This window comes from Macaca mulatta, chromosome 11 (assembly GCF_049350105.2).
Source record: "Macaca mulatta isolate MMU2019108-1 chromosome 11, T2T-MMU8v2.0, whole genome shotgun sequence".
Lineage (NCBI taxonomy): Eukaryota > Metazoa > Chordata > Mammalia > Primates > Cercopithecidae > Macaca > Macaca mulatta.
In genome coordinates, this window is record NC_133416.1 from 101,685,913 (window position 1) to 101,707,538 (window position 21,626).

Genomic DNA, 21,626 nt, shown 5'->3' on the forward strand with positions numbered 1-21,626 from the left:
TTAACGTTTCAGGATAAAAAAACTCAACATACAAAAATCAGTAGCATTTCTACATACTTAACAAACTAACTGGAAAAGAAAGAAATCTTCTTTATTATAAAAATTAAAATACCTATGAATAAATTTAACCAAGGAGGTAAAAGATCTCTAGAAGGAAAACTATAAAATACTGATTAAAGAAATTGAAGACACCAAAAAATGAAAAGAAATCTCATGTTCACAGATTGGGAGATTAATACTGTTAACATGACCATACTACCAAAAGTGATCACAGTCAATGCAATTTCTACCATATTACCAATTAATTTCTTCACAGAAATGTTTTTTAAAAATCTTAAAATTTGCATGGAGTCACAAGATTCCAAAGAGTCAAAGCAATCCTGTGTAAAAAGAACAAAGCTGGAGATATCTATCACACTATCTGACTTCAAAATATGTTACAAAGCTATAGTAACAAAAACACCATAGTACTGGCATAAAAACAGATACACCCACCAACGAAACAGAATAGAGAAGTCAAAAATAATTCCACATATTTACAGGTAACTGATTTTCAACAAAAGCACCAAGAAAATACATTGGGGAAAGGACAGCCTCTTCAATAAATGATTCTGAGAAAACTGCATATCCAAATGCAGAAGAATTAAAACTAGGTCCATCTCTCATCATATATAAAAATCAAAGACTTAAGTATGAGGTCCCAAACTATGAAACTACTAGAGGAAACCACAAGGAAAAGACTTCAGGACATTGCCCTGGGTGAAGATTTTACGGGTAAGACCTCAATAACACAGGCAACAAGTTGGGCATGGTGGCACATGCCTATAGTCCCAGCTACTTGGGAAGCTGAGGCAAGAGGATCACCTGAGTCCAGAAATTTTGTGCTGTAGGTGCTATAGTGTGCTATTCCAATCGGGCATCCACATTAAGTTTCGCATCAGGATAATGACCTCCCAGGAGTAGAGGACCACCAGAATGCCTAAGGAGGGCTGACCTGACCCAGGTCAGAAACAGAGTGGGTCAAAACTCTATGCTGAAGAATAGTAGCATTGCACCGGTGAATACCCACTGCAATCCAGCCTGGGCAACACAGCAAAACATCATCCTTTATATAAATACAAAAACAAAATAAATAAAACAACCATAACAACAGAAAATGCAGGCAACAAAAGCAAACATAGATAAATGAGATTGTATCAAACCAAAGTTTCTGCACAACAAAGGAAACAACAGAGTAAAGAGACAATCTATACAATGGGAGAAAATATTAATACCTGCAAACTAACCTTTTTTTTTTTTTTTTTTTTTTTGAGACAGAGTTTCACTCTTTTTGCCCAGGCTGGGGTGCAATGGCATGGTCTCAGCGCACCACAACCTCTGCCTCCCAGGTTCAAGCAATTCTCTTGCCTCAGCCTCCCATGTAGCTGGGATTATAGGTGCACACCACCAGGCCCAGCTAATTTTGTATTTTTAGTAGGGACGGGTTTTTACCATGTTGGTCAGGTTGATCTTGTACTCCTGACCTCAGGTGATCTGCCTGCCTTGGCTCCCCAAAGTGCTGGGATTACAGGTGTGAGCCATCACACCTGGCCCACCTGCAAACCATTTATCTGACAAGGGATTAACATTTAGAATAAACAAGAAACTCAAACAACTCAATGGCAAAAAGCCCCAAATAATTCCATTTAAAAATGGGCAAATGATCTGAATGGATTTATGAATTTATGAAAAACATTTACAAAAAATTGTTCAACCTAACTATTCATCAGGGAAATGCAAATCAAACCACAATGAGATTTCATCTCACCAGCTAGAATGCCTACCGTCAAAAAGACAAAACAAATGTTTTCAAGAATGAGGAGAAAAGGGACTCTAATACACTGTTAGTGCAGATGTAAATTAGTATAGCCATTAAGAAAAATAGTAAGGAGGCTCGACAAAAAACTAACAACAGGCCAAGTGCAGTGGCTCACGCGTGTAATCTCAGCACTTTGGGAGGCCAAGGCAGGCGGATCACTTGGGGTCAAGAGTTGGAGACCAGCCTGGCCAACACAGTGAAACCCCGTCTCTACAAAAAAATACAATCAATCAATCAATCAATTAGCCGGGTATGGTGGCACACACCTGTAATCCCGGCTGCTCGGGAGGCTGAGGCAAGAGAATCACTTGAACCTCGGAGGCAGAGGTTACAGTGAGCCACGACCATACCACTGTACTCCAGCCTGGGTGACAAAGTGAGACCCTGTCTCAAAAAAAACTGAAACAGAACTACCACAGGACCCAGCAATTCCACAACTGGGTATATGCCCAAACCAAAGGAAATTAGTATGTCAAAGTGATATCTGCACTCCTATGTTTACTGCAGAACTATTCACAATAACCAAGATATGGAATCAACCTAAGTGCCCATCAACAGACGGATGGATAAAGAAAATGTGGCATATATAAACAATGGAATACTATTCAGCCATAAAAAAGTATGAAATCCTGTCGTTCATGGCAACATGGACAATACGGAGGACAATAGGTTAATTAAGTAAGTCAGGCACACAAAGATATATACTGCATGTCCTCACAAGTGGAAGCTAAAAAAGTTTGTTTCATAGAACTAGAAAGTAGAATAGTGGTTACTAGAGGCTGGAAGGGTAGTGAGGAGGGAAGATACAGGTTGGTTAACAAATGCAAAATTACTATTGGATAGGAAGAATAATTTCTGGTGTTCTACAGCACTACAGGCTGACTATAATTAGCACTAATTTATTGTATATTTGAGCTAGAAGAGACGATTTTGAATGTTCCCAATTGAAAGAACACATTAAATGTTTGAGGTGACGGATATGCTAATTACCCTGATTTGATCATTACACACTGTATACATGAATCAAAATATCACACTGTACCCTGTAAACATGTACAATTGTGTGTCAATTAAGTTTTTAAAAAACATGAAATAAGTGCTGGTGGAGATATGGAGAAATCAGAAGGCTTGTACATTCTTGGTGGGAATTTAAAATGGTGCAGCCACTGAAGAAAACAGAATGGCAGTTCCTCAAAAAATTATAAACAGAATTACAATATAATCCAGTAATTCCTCTTCTGGATATACACCCAAAATAACTGAAACCAAGGTTGTAAGATGTTTGTACACACATGTTCATAACAGCATCGTTAATAGCTAAAATGTGGAAGCAATCCAGGTGTCTGTAAACAAATCAATAAATACAGTATATACGCAGAATGAGATATCATTAAGCCTTAGAAAATAATGAACATTAGGTCAAGCGTGGTAGCTCACACCTGTAATTTCAGTACTTTGGGAGGCTGAGGTGGGCGGATCACCTGAGGTCAGGAGTTCGAGACCAGCCTGGCCAATATGGTGAAACCACATCTCTACTAAAAATACAAAAATTAGCCAGGTTTGGTAGCAGGCGCCTTTAATCCCAGCTACTTGGGAGACTAAGGCAGGAGAATGGCTTGAACCTAGGAGATGGAGGTTGCAGTAAACTGAGATCACGCCAATGCACTCCAACCTGGGCAACAGAGCGAGACTCTGTCTCAAAATAATAACAATAATAATAATGACATCATGCTAAGTAAAATAACTCAGTCCAAAAAAAAAAAAAAAAGACATCATGCTGAGTAAAATAACCCCCCAAAAAAACAAAAACACAACAAAAAAAGACAAATACTGCTTGATTCCACTTACAAAGGTATGTAGAGTAGTCAAAAATCCTAAAAGACAGAAAGTGAACTGGTGATTACCCGGGGTTGGGAGGATGGGGTAATGGGAAGTTATTGTTTAATGGGTACAGTTTGTTTTACAAGGTGAAAAGAACTCTGGAGCTGGATGGTAATGATGGTTCCACAATATGAATGTATTCAATACCACTGAATTGTACACTTAAAATTAGTTAAGATAAAAAAAACAAAAAACAAAACAAAATAAAACAAAAAATTAGTTAAGATGCAAGATTTTATTTTTATGTGTATTTTATCAATTTTCAAATATTGGAAAAAAATTAATGAAATCCCAATAAAACTGCAAACAAACTTTTTTATGGAGCTAGACATTAATATTCAAGTCGATATGAAAAAACAAACATATAATACTAGCTAGGAAAATACTGAGAGAAAAACTCTAAGGACCGAGTACCACCACCAGATATTAAAGCATACTATAAAGCCTCTATAATTAAAGTATCATAATAATGGTGCAGGCGCCTAAAGTCCCAACTACTTGGGAGGCTGAGGAGGGAGGATTGCTTGAGCTCAGGAGTTCAATGTTACAGTGAGCCACGATCATGCACTCCAGCCTGGGCAACAAACACAGACTCTGTCTCTAAATAAAAACTGAAACAAAATTTTTTTTTTTAATTGTAAAATGGCACATGAACAGACAACCAGATGAGTGAAACAGAATAGAAAGTCCAGAAATATATCCAAGTATATATGGAAATTTAAAATACAATAAAAGCATCATTATGAATCACTGGGGCAAAGACAGGTTTTTAATAAAAGTGTGAGACAATTAGCCACTTAGAAAAAACTAATTAAATCCATACCTCACAGCATACAAAAAAATACACTTCAAATAGATCACAGAACTAAATGTAAAAAATGAAACCATACAAGCAAAAAGAAGTGAATTCCTCTTTAACCTCAGTTCAGGGAGAGACTACTAACTCTGACTTAATACCCAGAAGCAGTAACAGATTAAATTTGATTACATAATAAAAATTTTTGCACAGCAAAAAAATAACAGAAGCAAACTCAGAAGACTGCTGACACACACTGACAGAAAATATCTGCAGCCTAATCCTGATATATAAAGAACTCCTAAAAAGCAAGCTAATTTAAAAAAAAAAAATTAAGCAAGGTAAAAAAGGCCAAAAAAACCAAGTACAATAGGGAAAGACAGGAACAAACAATTCATACAAAAATGATGTAAAAATGGCCTTTAAACAAATGAAACATTGCTCAATCTCATTTATAATGTGAGAAATGCAAATTAAACTACACTAAGATGCAAAGTGATATAATTCTCTTGGATGGAAATTTGGCAATATCCAACAAAACTGCATATGATTTACCTTTTGACCCACCAATTTACTTCAGAAATTCACCCTGAAGATACATCTCCAGAAAATGAAAATATTTACATGTACAACATTATTGATTGCATCATCAGTTGTAATCACAAAATACTGGAGGCCAGGTGCAGTGGCTCAACACCTATAATCCCGGTACACTGGGAGGCCCGAGGTGGGCAGATCAACTGAAGCCAGGAGTTTGAGAGCAGCCTGGCTAGCAAGGTGAAATCTCACCTCTACTAAAAATACAAAATTTTAGCCAGTTGTGGTGGCATATGCGTGCAATCTCAGCTGCTCAGGAGGCAGGAGAATCACTTGAATCCCAGAGGCGGAGGTAGAGGCTGCAGTGAGCCAAGATCATCCCACTGCCCTCCAGCCTGGGCAACAGAGCAAGACTCTGTTTCGGAAAAAAAAAAAAGACAAAATATTGGAAACTAAATAAACCTAAGAGATTGTTTCACTAAAAACTGACAGAAACACATAGTGGAGTGCTATGCAGCCATAAAAAAGAATGAGGTTAATCTCTATGAACTAATCTGAAGCAGTTTCCAGGGTACACTGATAAGAAAGAAGGAAAAATACAATGACATCTGATATTTGTGAGGAACAACAACAACAACAAAAAATGTAGGAAGTCTAAACCAGAAACTAATGAGATTAATCTCACATAGGGGCAGGACAGAGGAGAAAAGATGAGGGAAATGGGAACAGGGTAGAGCAGATGTGGGAAGTGGCAACTTTTTGAGGTTTTTTTTTAATTTTTTGTTTGTTTGTTTTTTGGTATATTATAGTTCTGTCTTTTAGAACCATGTAGATATTTCAAAAGCCCAATATATAAATAAATAAATAAACAAGGATGAGGTATGGACTCAAAATAGAATAGAACAGAAAGAATAAACCTGCTTTATAAGTGAATAACAAACCACATTAAAGGAGAATTCAGGCAGAAAAATCATAAGTAACTTTGGAAAACAATATTTTGACTATATACTCTAAGGTTAAAGATAAAAACAACTATACACAAATATTACATGTAAGTTAATGGGTTTGTTTTTCATTGAGTGATGAGTTAGCAATTCTAAAACAATTTTATATTCTAGGACTGAGTAAATACAGTATGAATAATGAATATCAGTTTTCTCACTGTCAAAAGAATTGCAAGTATGAAAAGAGGAAGGCCAGAATGAACTCCATGGTGCTGGAACGGAGCCGGAAATATCAATGTAAACTCAAGATTATTAATATAGAGAAAAAAATAAAGAAATAGACATAAATGTGTACTTTTCAGTTCACTGAGAGGACCTAGAAGCAATGACTCTCTAGTACCAACAAGCATACCTAGAGCTGAGATTTTGGTTTCTAAATGCCATTCTCCAATTAAAAAGGAATCAAAGCACCTCAGAGAAATGCTTAATTCCAGGGCTGGGGCAGGGAAAATGAAAGAGAATCATAGAACATCCTGTAATGATAGAAAAAAGTCACAATAAATCGTGGGATTATGTCAAAAGGACATGGGATTCAACTTGAAAGATCTTCCAATAGTCAAATCTGAGAGAAGTTGAGCAACACAAAATATTATAACAAAATATTATAATCTATAGAAAAAATATGAATGTATAAATCCATAGTGATATAAATATATCTAGACGAGAATGGAAAGCTCTTCCTTTCAGGAGAATTTCAACTAATAAATGTGGAAGGATCACAGAAATGGAAAGATCACCATTTGGCAAACGCTAGAATTATAACTGTTTCAGATAACAATTATCAATGGATACTAAAATTAATGGAAGAATATATAAAGGCAAAATATGAGAATATTTACATAGACTTGAAATATCATATGGGCAACCACAAGATAATTATATATTACAAAGGGAAAAAATAGTAATTTTATAGGGGAAAAACATGGCAGATGGCACCTTAACCAAGTGATCAAAGTTAAAATCACCAGTTAAGGGGCCAAATCATGAACCTCCTAATATGATGCACTGAGGACACATGACTTTGATGTTTTCCTTAAAATGCCTAACCTGAATTTAACCATGAAAAATGCAATACAAAACCAAATTGAGAGAGGATATACAAAATACTGACAAGTATTTGTCAAAGTGTTCATATGTTCCATACTAAAAGTAACTAAATGCAATGTGTGATCCTGGATTGGGTTTTAGACCAGAAAAAAGACATCAGTGGGACAACTGGTAAAATTTGAGTACAGTTAATAGATTTTATAATAGTAATGTCTGATTTCCTGATATTCATATTAATTTCTTAATCTTGGTTATTATAATATGGTTACATAAGGTATCCATATTTGGGAGATAAGGGTGAAGGGCACATGGGAATTCTTTGTACTACTTGTACATCATTTTGTTAACTCTGACATTATTTCAACATGAAAAACTTTAAATATCTATGTATATATCACCTAACACTCTGAAGCTCCTTCCTGGTGATCTCTTCTGCCATCTGTGAAGCCCGCAATTTCTCCTCATACTGATCCTTTTCAGATTGCCTCCAGACATCATGTTCTACTTTCATTTTCTCCAAATCTGCTAATCTGTTCTCGAGTTCTAACCTAAAACAAGAGATCATAATTATGTTACAAGAACTATAATAAAGATGATACAACAGCAAAATGTTTTCATTTGCAAGGATATTTAAGTCAAACTAAGGTAATTAAGTACTTACTTTTCATCTTGTAATACCACAAGTTTTTGATAACCTTCTTCTTTGGCAGCTTGTACTTTACGTATTAATTCACGATCCTTTTCTACTAAGAGCACTTTGTGGTGTTCAACAGCTGCTTTGAGAATTTCATTGTCTGACTGTAATCCTAGTGTTTTTTAAGGAGAAAAATGTACTATTCAATGTTACTAAGATGAAAAGTCACATTTAACAGCAAGTATTCATAAGCTGGTAAGACAACTAAAAGAATGTAGAAAGTCTCTATGAATATATATTCTCAATAATACTCACATCATTAATAAACTCTCTTAAAATAGAGAATGAAACAGGATAAAACTCAGAGCAAATTTTCCTGTCACTGTTTATTTAGTGCATACACATATAAAAACTTTAATAAAAGGCTATATACATTTACTCATTCGAACACTGAGAGTTGAGAACAACCTGGATGATAAACCAGAGGTTTACTTTCTTCACTTCTAAAGGGGTTCTGTGACCTAAGCCTCTAAGACAGCATCATAGACAAAGCTGGCCGATAGCAGAGTGAAATAAATCACAAAACCCTTCAAAACCTGTTGATTCTAGCAGAACTGCTAGATTTCTAGCAGAAGTATAAATAACATGGACACTTTCAAGAAAGTTTGTACAATGAATTCAGAAATCTTTGTGATGAAATGGCAAATACTTTGCAGATGGAATAATTAAAGCAAACTCACATCTAACTCAAAGTAAAAACAAAATGCAGCATCCTTTAAGTTCCTAAAAAAATTTACTCCCTAACTCTATGGAAATCCATGAGCCAAATAAATAGAAATCAATAATTGGAAAACATCATTCACAGCATACAGACACGGTGTTAGCACCTGTAGTCCCAGCTACTGAGGAGGCTTAGGCAGGAGGATCATTTGAGCCAAGGAATTCAAAGCTAGCCTGGGCAACAAGGTGAGACCCGGTTTCAAAACATGAAAGGCATTCATCATAAACTCTGTCTGAAATGAGTTCAACTACAGATCAACTCAAGGATAGCTACAGGCCAAATGTAAGCTTATTTAAATACTTCAAGTTAGAAACAACGTAAATAATGAAGAAACCTGATGAGATGGACGTTCTAAGATTAAACTGGAACTTAAAAATAAGCCTACTTGGCCGGGTGCACGGCTCACACCTGTAATCCCAGTACTTTGGGAGGCCGAGGCAGGCAGATCATGAGGTCAGGAGATCGAGACCATCCTGGCTAACACAGTGAAACGCTGTCACTACTAAAAATACAAAAAATTAGCCAGCCTGGTGGCGGGCGCCTGTAGTCCCAGCTATTCGGGAGGCTGAGGCAGGAGAATGGCATGAACCTGGGAGGTGAAGTTTGCAGTAAGCTGAGATCACGCCACTGCACTCCAGCCAGAGGGACACAGCAAGACTCCGTCTCAAAAATAAATAAATAAATAAAAAATAAAAAAATAAGCCTACCCTACACTAGGCTACAATGACTGGCCTAGGGTCTACATAAAAAAAATTTTTTAATTGAAAAAAATTAAGCCTGGAACCCAATTATCTTCTTCACATTCTCTAGACTTAAAATGTCCTGGGAGTAATAAACTACACAATAAATAGATTTAAGATTTATAAATCACGAAGTATGGCATCCCATTTACAAAGTTCATTTATGTATCCAAAAACTATGATAAAAACATAAGACTGATTTTTTAAAAGTTATTAAGTCTTACAATGAACACTCAACATATAATAAACATTTCATATGTACTCCAAAATTTAAACTACGTTGAAAATCTGGAAATAAAAATTCATGTTCAACTATTTTAATAATTTGAGTTCATATCTGAAAATAAGCAGCAGCAGCAGCAGCAAGGGAAATCACACATTACCATCCAGTTCACTTTGAATCTTACTCCTTTCTCTTTCTAGCTCACTCTTAGCCCTTGCTGTCTCCAGTTTGATGTCTGTTATTTCCAGTTTGTTTGAATGTTTAAGTTCTTTCACCTGTTGATAATTAAAAATTGAAATTACTATTCATCATTTTCTTGTCATTCAATACTTACCCCAAAACATAAATGGAAACGAGAAAACGCTTTGATAGTAGAGTCTAAGTACCTTTCAAGAAGAAAGGAGTGTCAATGCCTGCAACAGTACTTCAAATAAGGAGACATCAAGAAAACAGTTCTTTCCTAACAGAACTGAGGCATTTCCTTACGAATATCTATGTATGGTCCTCTGGCTTAATCTTGCCTTAAAGACTTAATTACAAGTATCTAAAATCAAATACTTGATGATTGGAAAATCTGCAGGGAAAAAATTCTGAAACTTTTTAAATTTGTTAATATTTCTAAAAGACAGGGTCTCACTATGTCATCCAGGCTGGAGTGCAGTGGCACAGTCATAGCTCACTTTAACTTCAAACTCCTGGGCTCAAGTGATCCTCTCTCCTCAGCATTCCAAGTAGCTGTCAAGACTACAGGTGCACACCACCACACTCAGATAATTTTTCAATTTTTTTGTAGCGATGGGCTCTTGCTATGTTGACCAGGCTGGTCTCAAACTCCTGGCCTCAAGCAATCCTCCTGCCTTGGCCTCCTAAAGTGCTAGGATTATAGGTGTAATCCACTGCACTTGGCCTGAAACCTTCCTTTTAAAAAGTGTCCAGAGCTGGACACAGTAACTTGAACCTAAAATCCCAGCTACTCAAAAGGCTGTGGCAGAAGGAAGTGTCTGAGGCCTGGTGTTGGAGACCACTCTGGGCAACATAGTGAGATCCTTTCTCTAAAAAAAAAAAATTTTTTTAATTAGCCCCTTAGTCCCAGCCATTGGGGAGACTAAGAGGATCACTTGAGTCTAGGGGTTTGAGGCTGCAGTGAACTATGATTGTGCCAATGTACTCCAGCCTGGGCAACAGAGTGAGACCTTGTCTCTAAAAAAATTAAAATTAAATTTAAGAATAAAAAATGTGTTAGGGACAAAGAAGGTACTCTAGGTAGAAGGAACAGCATATAAAATGTTATTATGTGTATAACATGACATGGTCTGCTCTTAAAACAAGCTATGTATTACATGGAGAGCACCGGCAGATGTGAAATCTGTGGAGGAATGGCAGGGAATAAACTTTATATACCACACGAAAGGGTTGTTTTTCGGTTAGCTGTTGAAGGTGGCACAATTAATTAATGTAAATCTGTTGGCTTAAGAAACTGAAGGTAAATAAATCAATTAAGAGGCAAAGAATGAATAAAGGGGGAGAATGAAGAATCAATTGAATCTGGTGACAAAATAGTCTATGTGTATAGATTGTGTCTGTGTGCGCATGTGCACAAGTATGAGGTAGGGGATAGAGGCAGGAACAAGAATAAATCATATAAATTCATTTTCCATAGCGCTTCTCTTTGGTAAGGAGCTTCTAAAATTAGATATAGTCATATAATAAGGATTTAATCAATACAAACATAAAGATTAGATGACCCATTTTCTGATATATTACCCAAATATAGAAAACTATGGAATCAGAGTAGGAAACTACAAATATATACAAGTTAAATACAGAAAATGTGAGATGGTAGAAACAGGAAAGTAAAAGACAATTTACTTAAGAGTCCAATAAAAACCCCATAAAAACTGGAGTTGGGAGTCAGACACAAATCAAAAAGAGTTCCTAGAGCCAAAGAGGGCAAGGATGAGAAATAGAAGTGTCTTACTGGAAGAGACTCCATCAACAAAAGGTCCTGAAAATGTTTCAAGGAATAGTTTCATGCAAAATCTTCATTTAAAGGAAATAAACAGAAAAGTGAGTACTGCCTTCGTACTGGTAACTACAATAAGACATCCCTCCAGATTAACTCGTAGATTTTTAAATGACCGTTCATAAAATGGCAACCTTGTGCTGACATCAGTTTTGCATTTTTATTTATTTATTTTTTGAGACAGAGTCTCGCTCTGTCGCCCAGGCTGGAGTGCAGTGGCTTGATCTCAGCTTACGGCAACCTCTGTCTCCGGGGTTCAAGCGATTCTCCTGCCTCAGCCTCCCGAGTAGCTGGGATTACAGGCATGCACTACCACACCTGGCTAAATTTTGTATTTTTAGTAGAGATGGGGTTTCACCATCTTGGCCAGGCTGGTCTTGAACTCCTGACCTCACGATCCACCCGCCTTGGCCTTCCAAAGTGCTGGGATTACAGGCACAAGCCACCACGCCCAGCCTGCATTTTTAATTTCCTTTTGGAAGTTCTTTTCTACAAAAGCAAGTTTTATAAAATGATGTTTACATGAAAGCAGCTGAGAATTTGTTTTAATACTTAAACTTTCTGTAGATTGGGTTTTACTACATTATAATTTCATGGACAGATAGAATTTAAGTTACAAATACTTTAAAATTTTGAAGAAATACAATTACAAAGAAAATCCAATCACTATGACAAACGTAATTATAACCTGCTATTATATACTAACTGTAAAAGGGTAAGAATGACACAGCATTTCATTAACAAACATACTATAGCTATAGCTGCATAAGGTGGAAAATTAGAACTATCTTATTTCATAGGAAGTTGATTCATCTCATGGTAACTTCAAGATCTACAAAAACTTCTTTTTCATTTCACCCTAAGATTTATTGAAATGAGAAGACATTTTTAACTAAACTATAATTATTGAAACTGAAAGAACACCGAATAGGAAGTCAAGCAACAAGTGAGGTCTGTCTTCAGGCCTACTTTTGCTGTTAAACCAGTGGTATATGCTCAAGCAATGTACCTGTCCTCTCTGCATTCAAATTTACTCATCTATGGATCTTAAGCTTTTCTTTATTGCCTTATTTGTATCATCCTAACATCACCGATGCACTTATACGAACACTGTTAATTTCCTAAAAATATACTAAAAGGAATTTTACTTAAAATAACGTATGAAAATTTATTACCCAGTAATGACAATAATAGCACTTTTCTATGAGTAATCTGAACCAAATTCCAAATGTTACAATAAGGTTTCTTTCTGCCCCTAGATCCCTGGTTCTTAATCTTCTTTGTGATCAAGTCCCAAAAATTAGGGATTTTTTAAAAATAAAATGCTCATGTTAAAATGTTGCATAAAATTTCAAGTAATTCATGGTCTCCTGAAGCTCCACTGGATCAAGTCACCCTGTTCTTCACAGAATGTCTGCCATATAGATTCTGGCCTTTATGTTGTGAATTTGCTTTATGTTTTTCACACAATGGAAGTATTCAGATATTACTAACAAAACTTTAATAAATGTCTAAACTGGCAATACTGGGCATTTTACAGGGGGTCAGGTTCTGTTAAAGTACACATACTCACAGAAAGACACACAAGAGCACAGTATAAACAAGTAAGAAACGGAAATATAATTGACAATATGTATTACCTAAGAAGCCCTGGATACAGATTCCAAAGAGACGGTACTCAAATCCTGATCGTTTTCAAAGTTCTGAGACGTAATTACCTCATTAATTTAGGTAAATAAGGACAACTCTGTTGGGTGGCTTCCTTAAAACTATCTTTTATTGGCATTCTGAAAATGAAAAACGTTATGAGGGAACTAGAAGAATTTACCTCGCTGAATGTGAAATCTCCTTAAGGTCATCATTTTCAGGCCATCTTTAGTAACACCTTTTAATCCAAGACACTGATGCTCACACTGACATAACTTGTTCTAAAATCTGACACATTTATGAATTTGAATAACTTAGACAACACACCCCAGGTGTTCCTTTGCACCGCAAACAACCATTTGCTAGAATTGCAAAATGTTTATGAAAATTTCAAGTTGCAAAGAAAACTGTGGCAGTCATGTTTGAAATATTATTTTAAAATTTACCCTTCCAATGGAATCTTTACATGCAAGACTTCAAATGAAACTTAGTTTGTTTAAAGTTAAAGGATGGTATTTAATACTCCATTTATATGCAAAATAATGCAAGTGTGCCTTTAAAAAGACAGGCAACTCTTAGCAACGTGTATTAATAAACAAGCACAAAGAAATAAATACTATACTAGATTGCTGTTTTTTCTCCAGCAGAGTAGGAGAAATCACCTATGCTCTAACTCCAAAAGGAAAGAGCAATAGGGAAGAGTATATATACGGAAAAAAAGAAGGAAAATCAGGGTCAGCACAAAGGTGAGCCAGAGAGCTCAGGTAAAATGTACTGCATGAAAAGTATTATACTTGGTGACCCCCCAAGAGAGAAGCCACTGCACAAGCCAGCAGATCCCATGTCCTGTTGCGACATGTGTGGTTCCAATTATTCCAGCAGTGTAGTCTGGCTACTCAGGTCAAGAACGATGTGCTGCAATACTAGGTATTCAATATTATTTTACAAAACTAAAAATAATTTATACTGGAATTGGAAGAAAAGCATGGAAACTCCCTATATCCTGAATTTACTTGTGTTTTATATCTATTTTTTTTGTATACTCTATAGTTATAAGCGTTCAATGTGTATCTGCTGAATATATAATCTATTTATAGTTAATCAGGAGGCAATCAAATTATTTCCTAGTAGTTCTTACACAGTCTTAGTAGGCTGGAAGAGTTCTTACAGATATAAGGAAATTGGATCCTAATGATATTAGGTAAACTTGCCTAAGGTTACACACAGTTATTGAGACAGTGAGATACAGACTAGTCAATGGACTAAAAATTCTGTATTATTTATGTTACAATATTTTCTTATTTAAGGATATTACCAGTGTATAGTCACTGCTATTATCATTTTCATCATCAGCTACATTTAATTTTTGCCACAACTCTATAAAGTAGGTATTAGTCCCATTTCATAGACTTAAGTTTCACTTAAGTTTCAGAGAGATGGTGAACTGCCCAAGGTCACACAGCTTTTTTTAGTAAAGGAAAAATCAGAATTTGAATCCAGTCTGTTAAGGAGAATATAAATGTAGATCATGCTGCTACTACTAATTTATTCATTGAAGAAATATTTATTGAGTACCTACTATGTGCCGGCACTGTTCTAGAAGCTGGAAAAGTAGTAGTGATGAAAACAATGTCCCTGCTCTCTTGGAGCTTATATTGGGTTGAAAGGAAGGTGGTGGGAAAGAAAAGGAGAGACAAAAACATAAAAACCAAATAACTATATCAGATAGTATTAAGAGCTATGAAGCAGGTAAGGAAGACAGAAAGACAGAGGAAGAAGGAAGATGCTATTTTCCAACGTGAAGACAAGGAAAGCCTCTCTGGTTAGGCAACATCTAGGGGGTGAGGAGGCAAGTTATGTGGATATGTGAGGGAAGACTGAGTCAAGGTCAGACAAGTGCAGAAACTCTGAGCAAGACGTGAGTTTGCTCAAAGAGTGACAAGGCCAAAGGGAGCAAAGTGAACAGGAGGAAAAATACATGGTCATGGCTGTGAAAAGACTCCAGATCACACAGAGCTCTGAATGGGTAGAAAGCAGAAAGACCAGTAAGCAACCTGGCACAGAAATTGAGCCTAAAAAAATCATGGCTTGGACTAGAAAGGTCACGGTGGATGTGGTAAGAATTGATCAGATTCTGCATGTATTTGGAAGGCAGAGTGATAGAATTAAAAATACTTCAATACAGAGAATGCAAAATTCGTCATTGTACAGTATCAAGTATTCTACAGAATGAAGTAGAGGCATAAGATAACATACTCTACTGATCAATGTATTTATTTCTTGGAAGGTAGAATGATATAATAAAACATTTCAGTATAAAGAAATGAATTATTAAAAATAAAATTTATCATTATATAGTAACAAACATTCTAAAGAATGAAACAGAAACATAAAACAACTTACTTTACTGGACAATGTATTTACTTCTCGTTCAGCTTTATGCAATTTATTAATTAAAAAGGTATTTTGTTCACTGCTTGATTGTAGCTCTTTTTCCAAGCGTTCTGCCCGTAAATTAGCTGATTGTTTTTCAGCCTTTCATTCAAACAAAATATTTTAAAATTCATTTATTTTTCAAGTATTTCAAAATCAAATAAGCACTACTTAAAATACATTTACAATTATACAAAAATTATTCAAAACCTCAACATTAACATATACCAATGTAACAAACATTTTCTCAAACTAATTGGTAGAATTCAAATGAAAGATAGTGTTTCAGGAAATATGCAACAAAGGTATCTAGACAAACAACATATGAATGACCACCAACAAAATAAAGTTTATATACTTCTCTCATGAGAGAAACTACCTAAGGCATTCACTTGATGTCTATTTATTTTTAACACTGACTTATTTCAAACATTTTTGGAAGTTTCCAGTCTACAACAGATAGGAAAAAGCATATTAGAAAGTAGAAGACAGGGCTCATTGATAGTAACAAGTACAAATTGAAAATCTAAAATCAATGATTTTCAAAAAAGAAATAGGGAAATATATTATTTCAAAATCCTCAGCTAATCTGCAGACTTCTTAAGTGTGAGCAAAGAGGCTCCTGATCTCATGACACAATTAAGATTGTTAATGAAGTCTGTAGGTTGTCAAAAATGTTTCTGGTTGGTAATATTGATAGTACTCTTTCATGAGGGGAGGGGAACTAAAACCTTTTTAAAAAAACATGTCTACTCAACATTATATATATACACACACATATATACACACATATACACACACACACACACACACACGTATTTTTTTTCAGACAAGGTTTTGCTTTGTCTCCCAGGCTGGAGTGCAATGGCACGATCTTGGCTCATTGCAACCTCAGACTCCCAAGCACAAACAATTCTCCTGCCTCAGCCTCCCGAGTAGCTGGGACTTCAGGTGCACACCATGGCGCCTGGCTAATTTTTGTATTTTTTGTAGAGACAGGGTTTTACCCGTGTTGTTCAGGCTCATTTCAAACTCCTGAGCTCAGGTGACCCATTTACCTCAGCCTCCCAAAGTGCTGGGATTACAGGCATAAGCCACCATACCCGACCTCAACATAATCAAAATGAAAACGTTTCGGCATTTAAAGGATACACTTCAGTTTCATAACATCTCATTTCGTATATATAGATGCTCTTCAACTTATGATGGGGTTACATCCTGATAAACCCATCACAAATTGAAAATATCTAAGTCCATAACTTAGACTGCCTACCTTAAGCATCCTCAAAACACGTGAATTAGCCTACAGTTGGAAAAAATCATCTGGCAACACAGTACTCAGTAAAGAGGTTATTTACCCTCATGATCATGTGACTGACTGGGAACTGTGGCTCAGTGCAGCTACACAGCATTGAGAGTATCATACCACATATCAGTAACCCAGGAAAAGATCAAAATTCAAAGTACATAAATACATATATGGCTTTCACACCATTGTATAGTCAAAAAATCATAAGTCAAACCACTTTAAGTTGGGGAACATCTATCTTAAATATGTAAGGACTATATTCGACAAATAATTAGGGAAAAAACCTATTTTCTTCATATATGAAATAATACTCTCTGGGCACAATGATAGCCAAGAAAGTTAAAGAAGAAAGAAATGTTTGCTGTCATATGCTTATTTTCATTTCATCTGACAAATGATAAAAATATAGGCTCTTATGAAAATGTCACAAATCTTTTGTCATCATTCAACTTGCCCTGAAAATAATCACTCTAAAGGACCTCAATGGAAAGTTTCCCATCAGAACTGTATGCTATATTCAACTGCAATCGTCTCACTTATTCTGTCACTGTGTAAAATACATAAGGATGGAAGGATGGCAACATAAACAGTCTCACAATGAACTGCTTCATGTTTAAGGTACAATGATACTGACAACTTTTAATTCAGAAAACCAGTAAATACTGACCTAGCGTCATGTAACAAAATAAAAAAGTAACTTCTACTCTTCAAAACATACCAATGTATTCCTGTATCACTGGCTGGGGGAAAAAAATCACCATCTTGGATTTGGATATTGATTTTAACTACAAATTAAATGCCCGCTAATGCCCACCCCCCAAATCATTTTATAACTATTCCAAAGGAAAAAGAAACACTTTGAATTGTAAAAAATAAAAACAATTAAACAGGTATGTTTGCTACAAGTTAGGCACTAAGAACTAAGAAGAATAAGTATATCTGAATAAAATGGAAACCAAGAATTTTCATAAGGCAATACCCCTAGGAGTACCAGTCAGGTCTGCCAACACTTACCTTTCTCTAATGAACCCAGGGAAATAATTCTGCAAAGGCATGTATACCTTTACAGTTGGATTTTACTAGTCTGGGAAGAAGCTATCATAAGATATATCAGTATAGTATTTCTGTTCAAGCAGGATTTGTGACTTTAAGATCTCAAATCCCAGTGTAAGGAATGTACTATCTTGAAAAAAATTATTCTTTCTGGTTTGAGATGACTTTACTTTCAGAAACTCAAATACATACATTTTTATTTTGCATATTCTATTATGTGGCATTTTAAGAGTTAAGACATTTCAGATAGGTGACTTAACTCCCACAGAATAAATATCCCTTTATAAATGTGGTAGCATACGTATTGCTTATGAATCAATAGCTTTCTTCTTTACTAAAAGAATAAATACTCTTGGGATTACACAAATGCGTCAGCATTAGCTTGGAGAGCATACATTTATGCTCTAAAAATCAAAGGTTTGTCAATTGCACTTTAAAAAAGTATGCCATACTCTACCGGGAAGTAATCAGAATCTTACCTCCAGGGATCTGACTGTAGCCTGCATCTCAGCCAACTGCCGCACCTGTATTCTTTGGGCATTTTCCACCTGAGCGTCAGAATTCTCCTTTTCAGCCCTTAATTCCGCTACTTCAGCCTCTAACCCTTTTAATTTTTGACACAAATAGACTTTTTCTCGAGCAAGTTGTTCCACTCGTTTGCTGTCTCTTGTGAGATCAACATTAAGCAGCTGGTTACGTAGTTCTTCTTTATCTTCCTCCAGTCTTGCAATCTAAGAATAATTTTAAAGAAAGCATACAAAGTTAAGTAAATTTTCAGTCATGAACATGCTTTACAAATCAGTAAAATTAAAAATTGCACAAAATCAAAGCTCAGGTGCTGAAACAAAGTACAAAGGAAAAATTTTTAAGTATCACCTTCTTTCTGTTCTTAGTGAGACTCAAATGTGAGTTCAAGGACTGTGTCCTGTTTTCCCTCTTTCCACGTGGTGTCTAGCACAGGGCTTAATCAGTTGCTGACTAAAATTTAAAAATTGTAATACTATAAAAATAATTATTAAAAATACATCAAGTATTTTAAAATTCATCATAACATTATAGGGGTTCATGACCAAAACTCTGACTACTCTTAAGCTTTTCCTCACATGACTGTAATTCTTGAGCTATGTCTATACTAATAAAATTATCTATGTCAGGGCAACTTAATTCACACAAAAACTGCCTGTCTGTGTACATAAAAGCAAATGTGATTGATGAGAGTTTTTAAATGATAGCTGAGAGTTTATTAAAGTCCTAATTGTAATGATGGCCTAGTTCTTGGCCCTTAGATTCAAGAAAGAATTGAAAAATCATTACTCCAGGGCAAGTGTTAAAGTCACTGGGGAACTTGCAGAGCAGAGACATCAGTGGTCTTGTCATTCATGCCAATTATCACTGCTGGACTCCGTGGGCCTCCAAATCAGTGGGTTTCAAACTGTTTCCTAACCTCTAAGGCATTTCAGAAGCTCCTCACCTCTGGAGACCAGTGGCAAGCAACTAGGGTCTATAACTCATTCTTTCCCTTTCCTGATCTCCCCAACTATCTATCCCCTACCACCACCCCCACCAAATCTCTGGCATTAACCATAAGCTTCTATTTTTGGTCTCTTTTTGGGGTTTCTTCATATGATTCAACTTAAGTAAAAGATTCAGCTGGGTTTTTTTGTTTTTTAAAAAGTTGAAAACTGCTGCTCAAAACAAGACAGAGGTTGTTTACAGCCAGGATGAACATCAAAGGCTCACTGTAAGCTCCCCCCCCCAAAAAAAAAAAAAAAAAAAAAACCTAAAGAAATGCTCCACAACCTAGGCAAAAGGAACAACTGTTTGATCACAGCACTACCAATGAATCTAAAAAGTTTAAGACCTCCACCCCAGAGCAGGATCTGTTCTCCACACCTGTAAAATGGGAAACTGAATTAGATGCACTCTAACAACCTTTTTAGTTTTAACACATAGTGATTCCAATTTGTTTCTGGACATGCTGAATTTAAATGCCAATGAGAAATATAGGTAGAGCTATCCAGCAGACAAATATTATTTTCCAGAGAATAAAATTCATCCTTGAAGGCAGCTATGGTATTTAGAGTTAAGCCCTCAAAGCCTAACTAATTAGTGTTTCTCTCCTATTTTTCCTCCCACGCTTTACAAATAACTATTACTTCCTGGTTAGGTCCCAAGATTACCTTTTTATCCACTGTATTCTGTCCTCAGTTTAAATAAAGAACTTGGGCTAGTTGATCTTTAAGATCCTGTTTACCTTTTACATGAGGTAACTTAATATGGTTTTAATGTGCTATATTACAGGTGTGATGGCTCATCTAAGGTCAGGAGTCAATGTGTAACTCAGTTTCAGACAATGGTGCCCTTTACTGAGTACTTAATATGGATCAAATACTGAGCTAAGTGCTCCACATGTAAAATCAATATTAATAATTTCTCTTGTAGTTCCCATTTTACACATAGGGTCACACAGTTCACAATGTTCTTGACCTATATACTTCCTATATTATTGCTTCCTTTCCACGTTTTCAGAGGCATCTGTGTGATAGCCGAAGTCATAGTTGAAGCTACGAGACTGGATGACAGCTAGCTGATGGCTGAGAATTAGATTCCATGTTTATAACTCCTAAACCAGACGTATCAAATCATTCTTACCAAAACTGCCATCTAATTTTACTATTCATTTATTTATTCATGCAACAAATATTTACTGAGTACTTACTAAGTACCCAACACTGTTTTAGGTAGTAAGGACACAACCCAGCAGATAAGCAAACAAACACAAAATCTCTGCTGATGCAGAGCTTATTACAATCATTGCCATAACACTACTCATGTCCCAGACATTCGGCACAGATCTTGGATAAAGCCTCAGCTCTTCCCTTTTCTGCCATTTTCAATCAGACTCACATGTCATCTGCCTTGATTTCCTCAATTTCTTGTGCTCTCAATCTTTCCTCTAAATTTCCAAAGGGCTTTGTTTAAATTTCTCTTTTATGAACTTTATCTAAATCCGCCTGTATTGCAGTTACCTCTACATTTACTGTATTCTATTCTAAATATAAACCTGCTTGACAGATAAGACAATGTGCTAACTGATATTACTTTTTAAAAAGTTATTGAAGTAAAGGAAACTAAACAGAAACAATAGGACTAGGAATAGTGACTGATTTCCTTTTCAAAAAATGATAGCACTTCAATTCCCCAAGGCACACAAGAGGGAAAGGTAGTGTTATCTAATTACTCCATCCTTCCTTGTTTTTATTACCTTTACGATACAAGATAGGGATATGGGTAAGAAAAAAGGCTCTGGAATCAAAGTGCCTAGGTTTCTTTTTTTGTTTTTTTTCAGTATTTTAAAGATACTGCTCTACTGTCTTCTGGCTTGTACTACTTGTAAAAATAAGTCCGTTGTCATTCTTTGTTCCTCTGTATAAGATGTCTTTTCTTTCTCCAGTTACTTCTTCTAAAATTAAACTTTTTCAGATAATGGTAGGTTCACAAAGAATTATTATAAGGATTAATATAGAGGGATCCTGTATATCCTTTAACCAAGATTCCCCTATTGGTAACATTCCTCTTCCATTTTTGGGGAAGACATTATGTAGAATTGGTACTAATTCTTCTTTAAACACCTGGTAAAATTCTCTAGTTAACTATTCA

At 35.7% G+C, this 21,626-nt stretch overlaps 1 protein-coding gene across 6 annotated transcripts in view; it reads right to left on the minus strand.

Annotated features, from left to right (window-relative positions):
- CEP83 (centrosomal protein 83) overlaps positions 1-21,626 on the minus strand; it is a 171,455-nt gene that overhangs the window by 72,517 nt on the left and 77,312 nt on the right. For all 6 annotated transcript variants that reach the window (XR_013401261.1, XM_077954768.1, XM_077954769.1 and 3 more), the window contains 5 exons: positions 18,446-18,697; positions 15,575-15,706; positions 9,662-9,776; positions 7,785-7,929; positions 7,522-7,671 (listed from right to left, as the gene is read on the minus strand). Coding sequence is in view for 5 of the 6 variants with exons in the window: in XM_077954768.1 (XP_077810894.1) it covers positions 7,522-7,671; positions 7,785-7,929; positions 9,662-9,776; positions 15,575-15,706; positions 18,446-18,697 (794 nt within the window). In the remaining variant the exon portion in view is untranslated. The remainder of the gene's footprint in view (positions 1-7,521; positions 7,672-7,784; positions 7,930-9,661; positions 9,777-15,574; positions 15,707-18,445; positions 18,698-21,626) is intronic.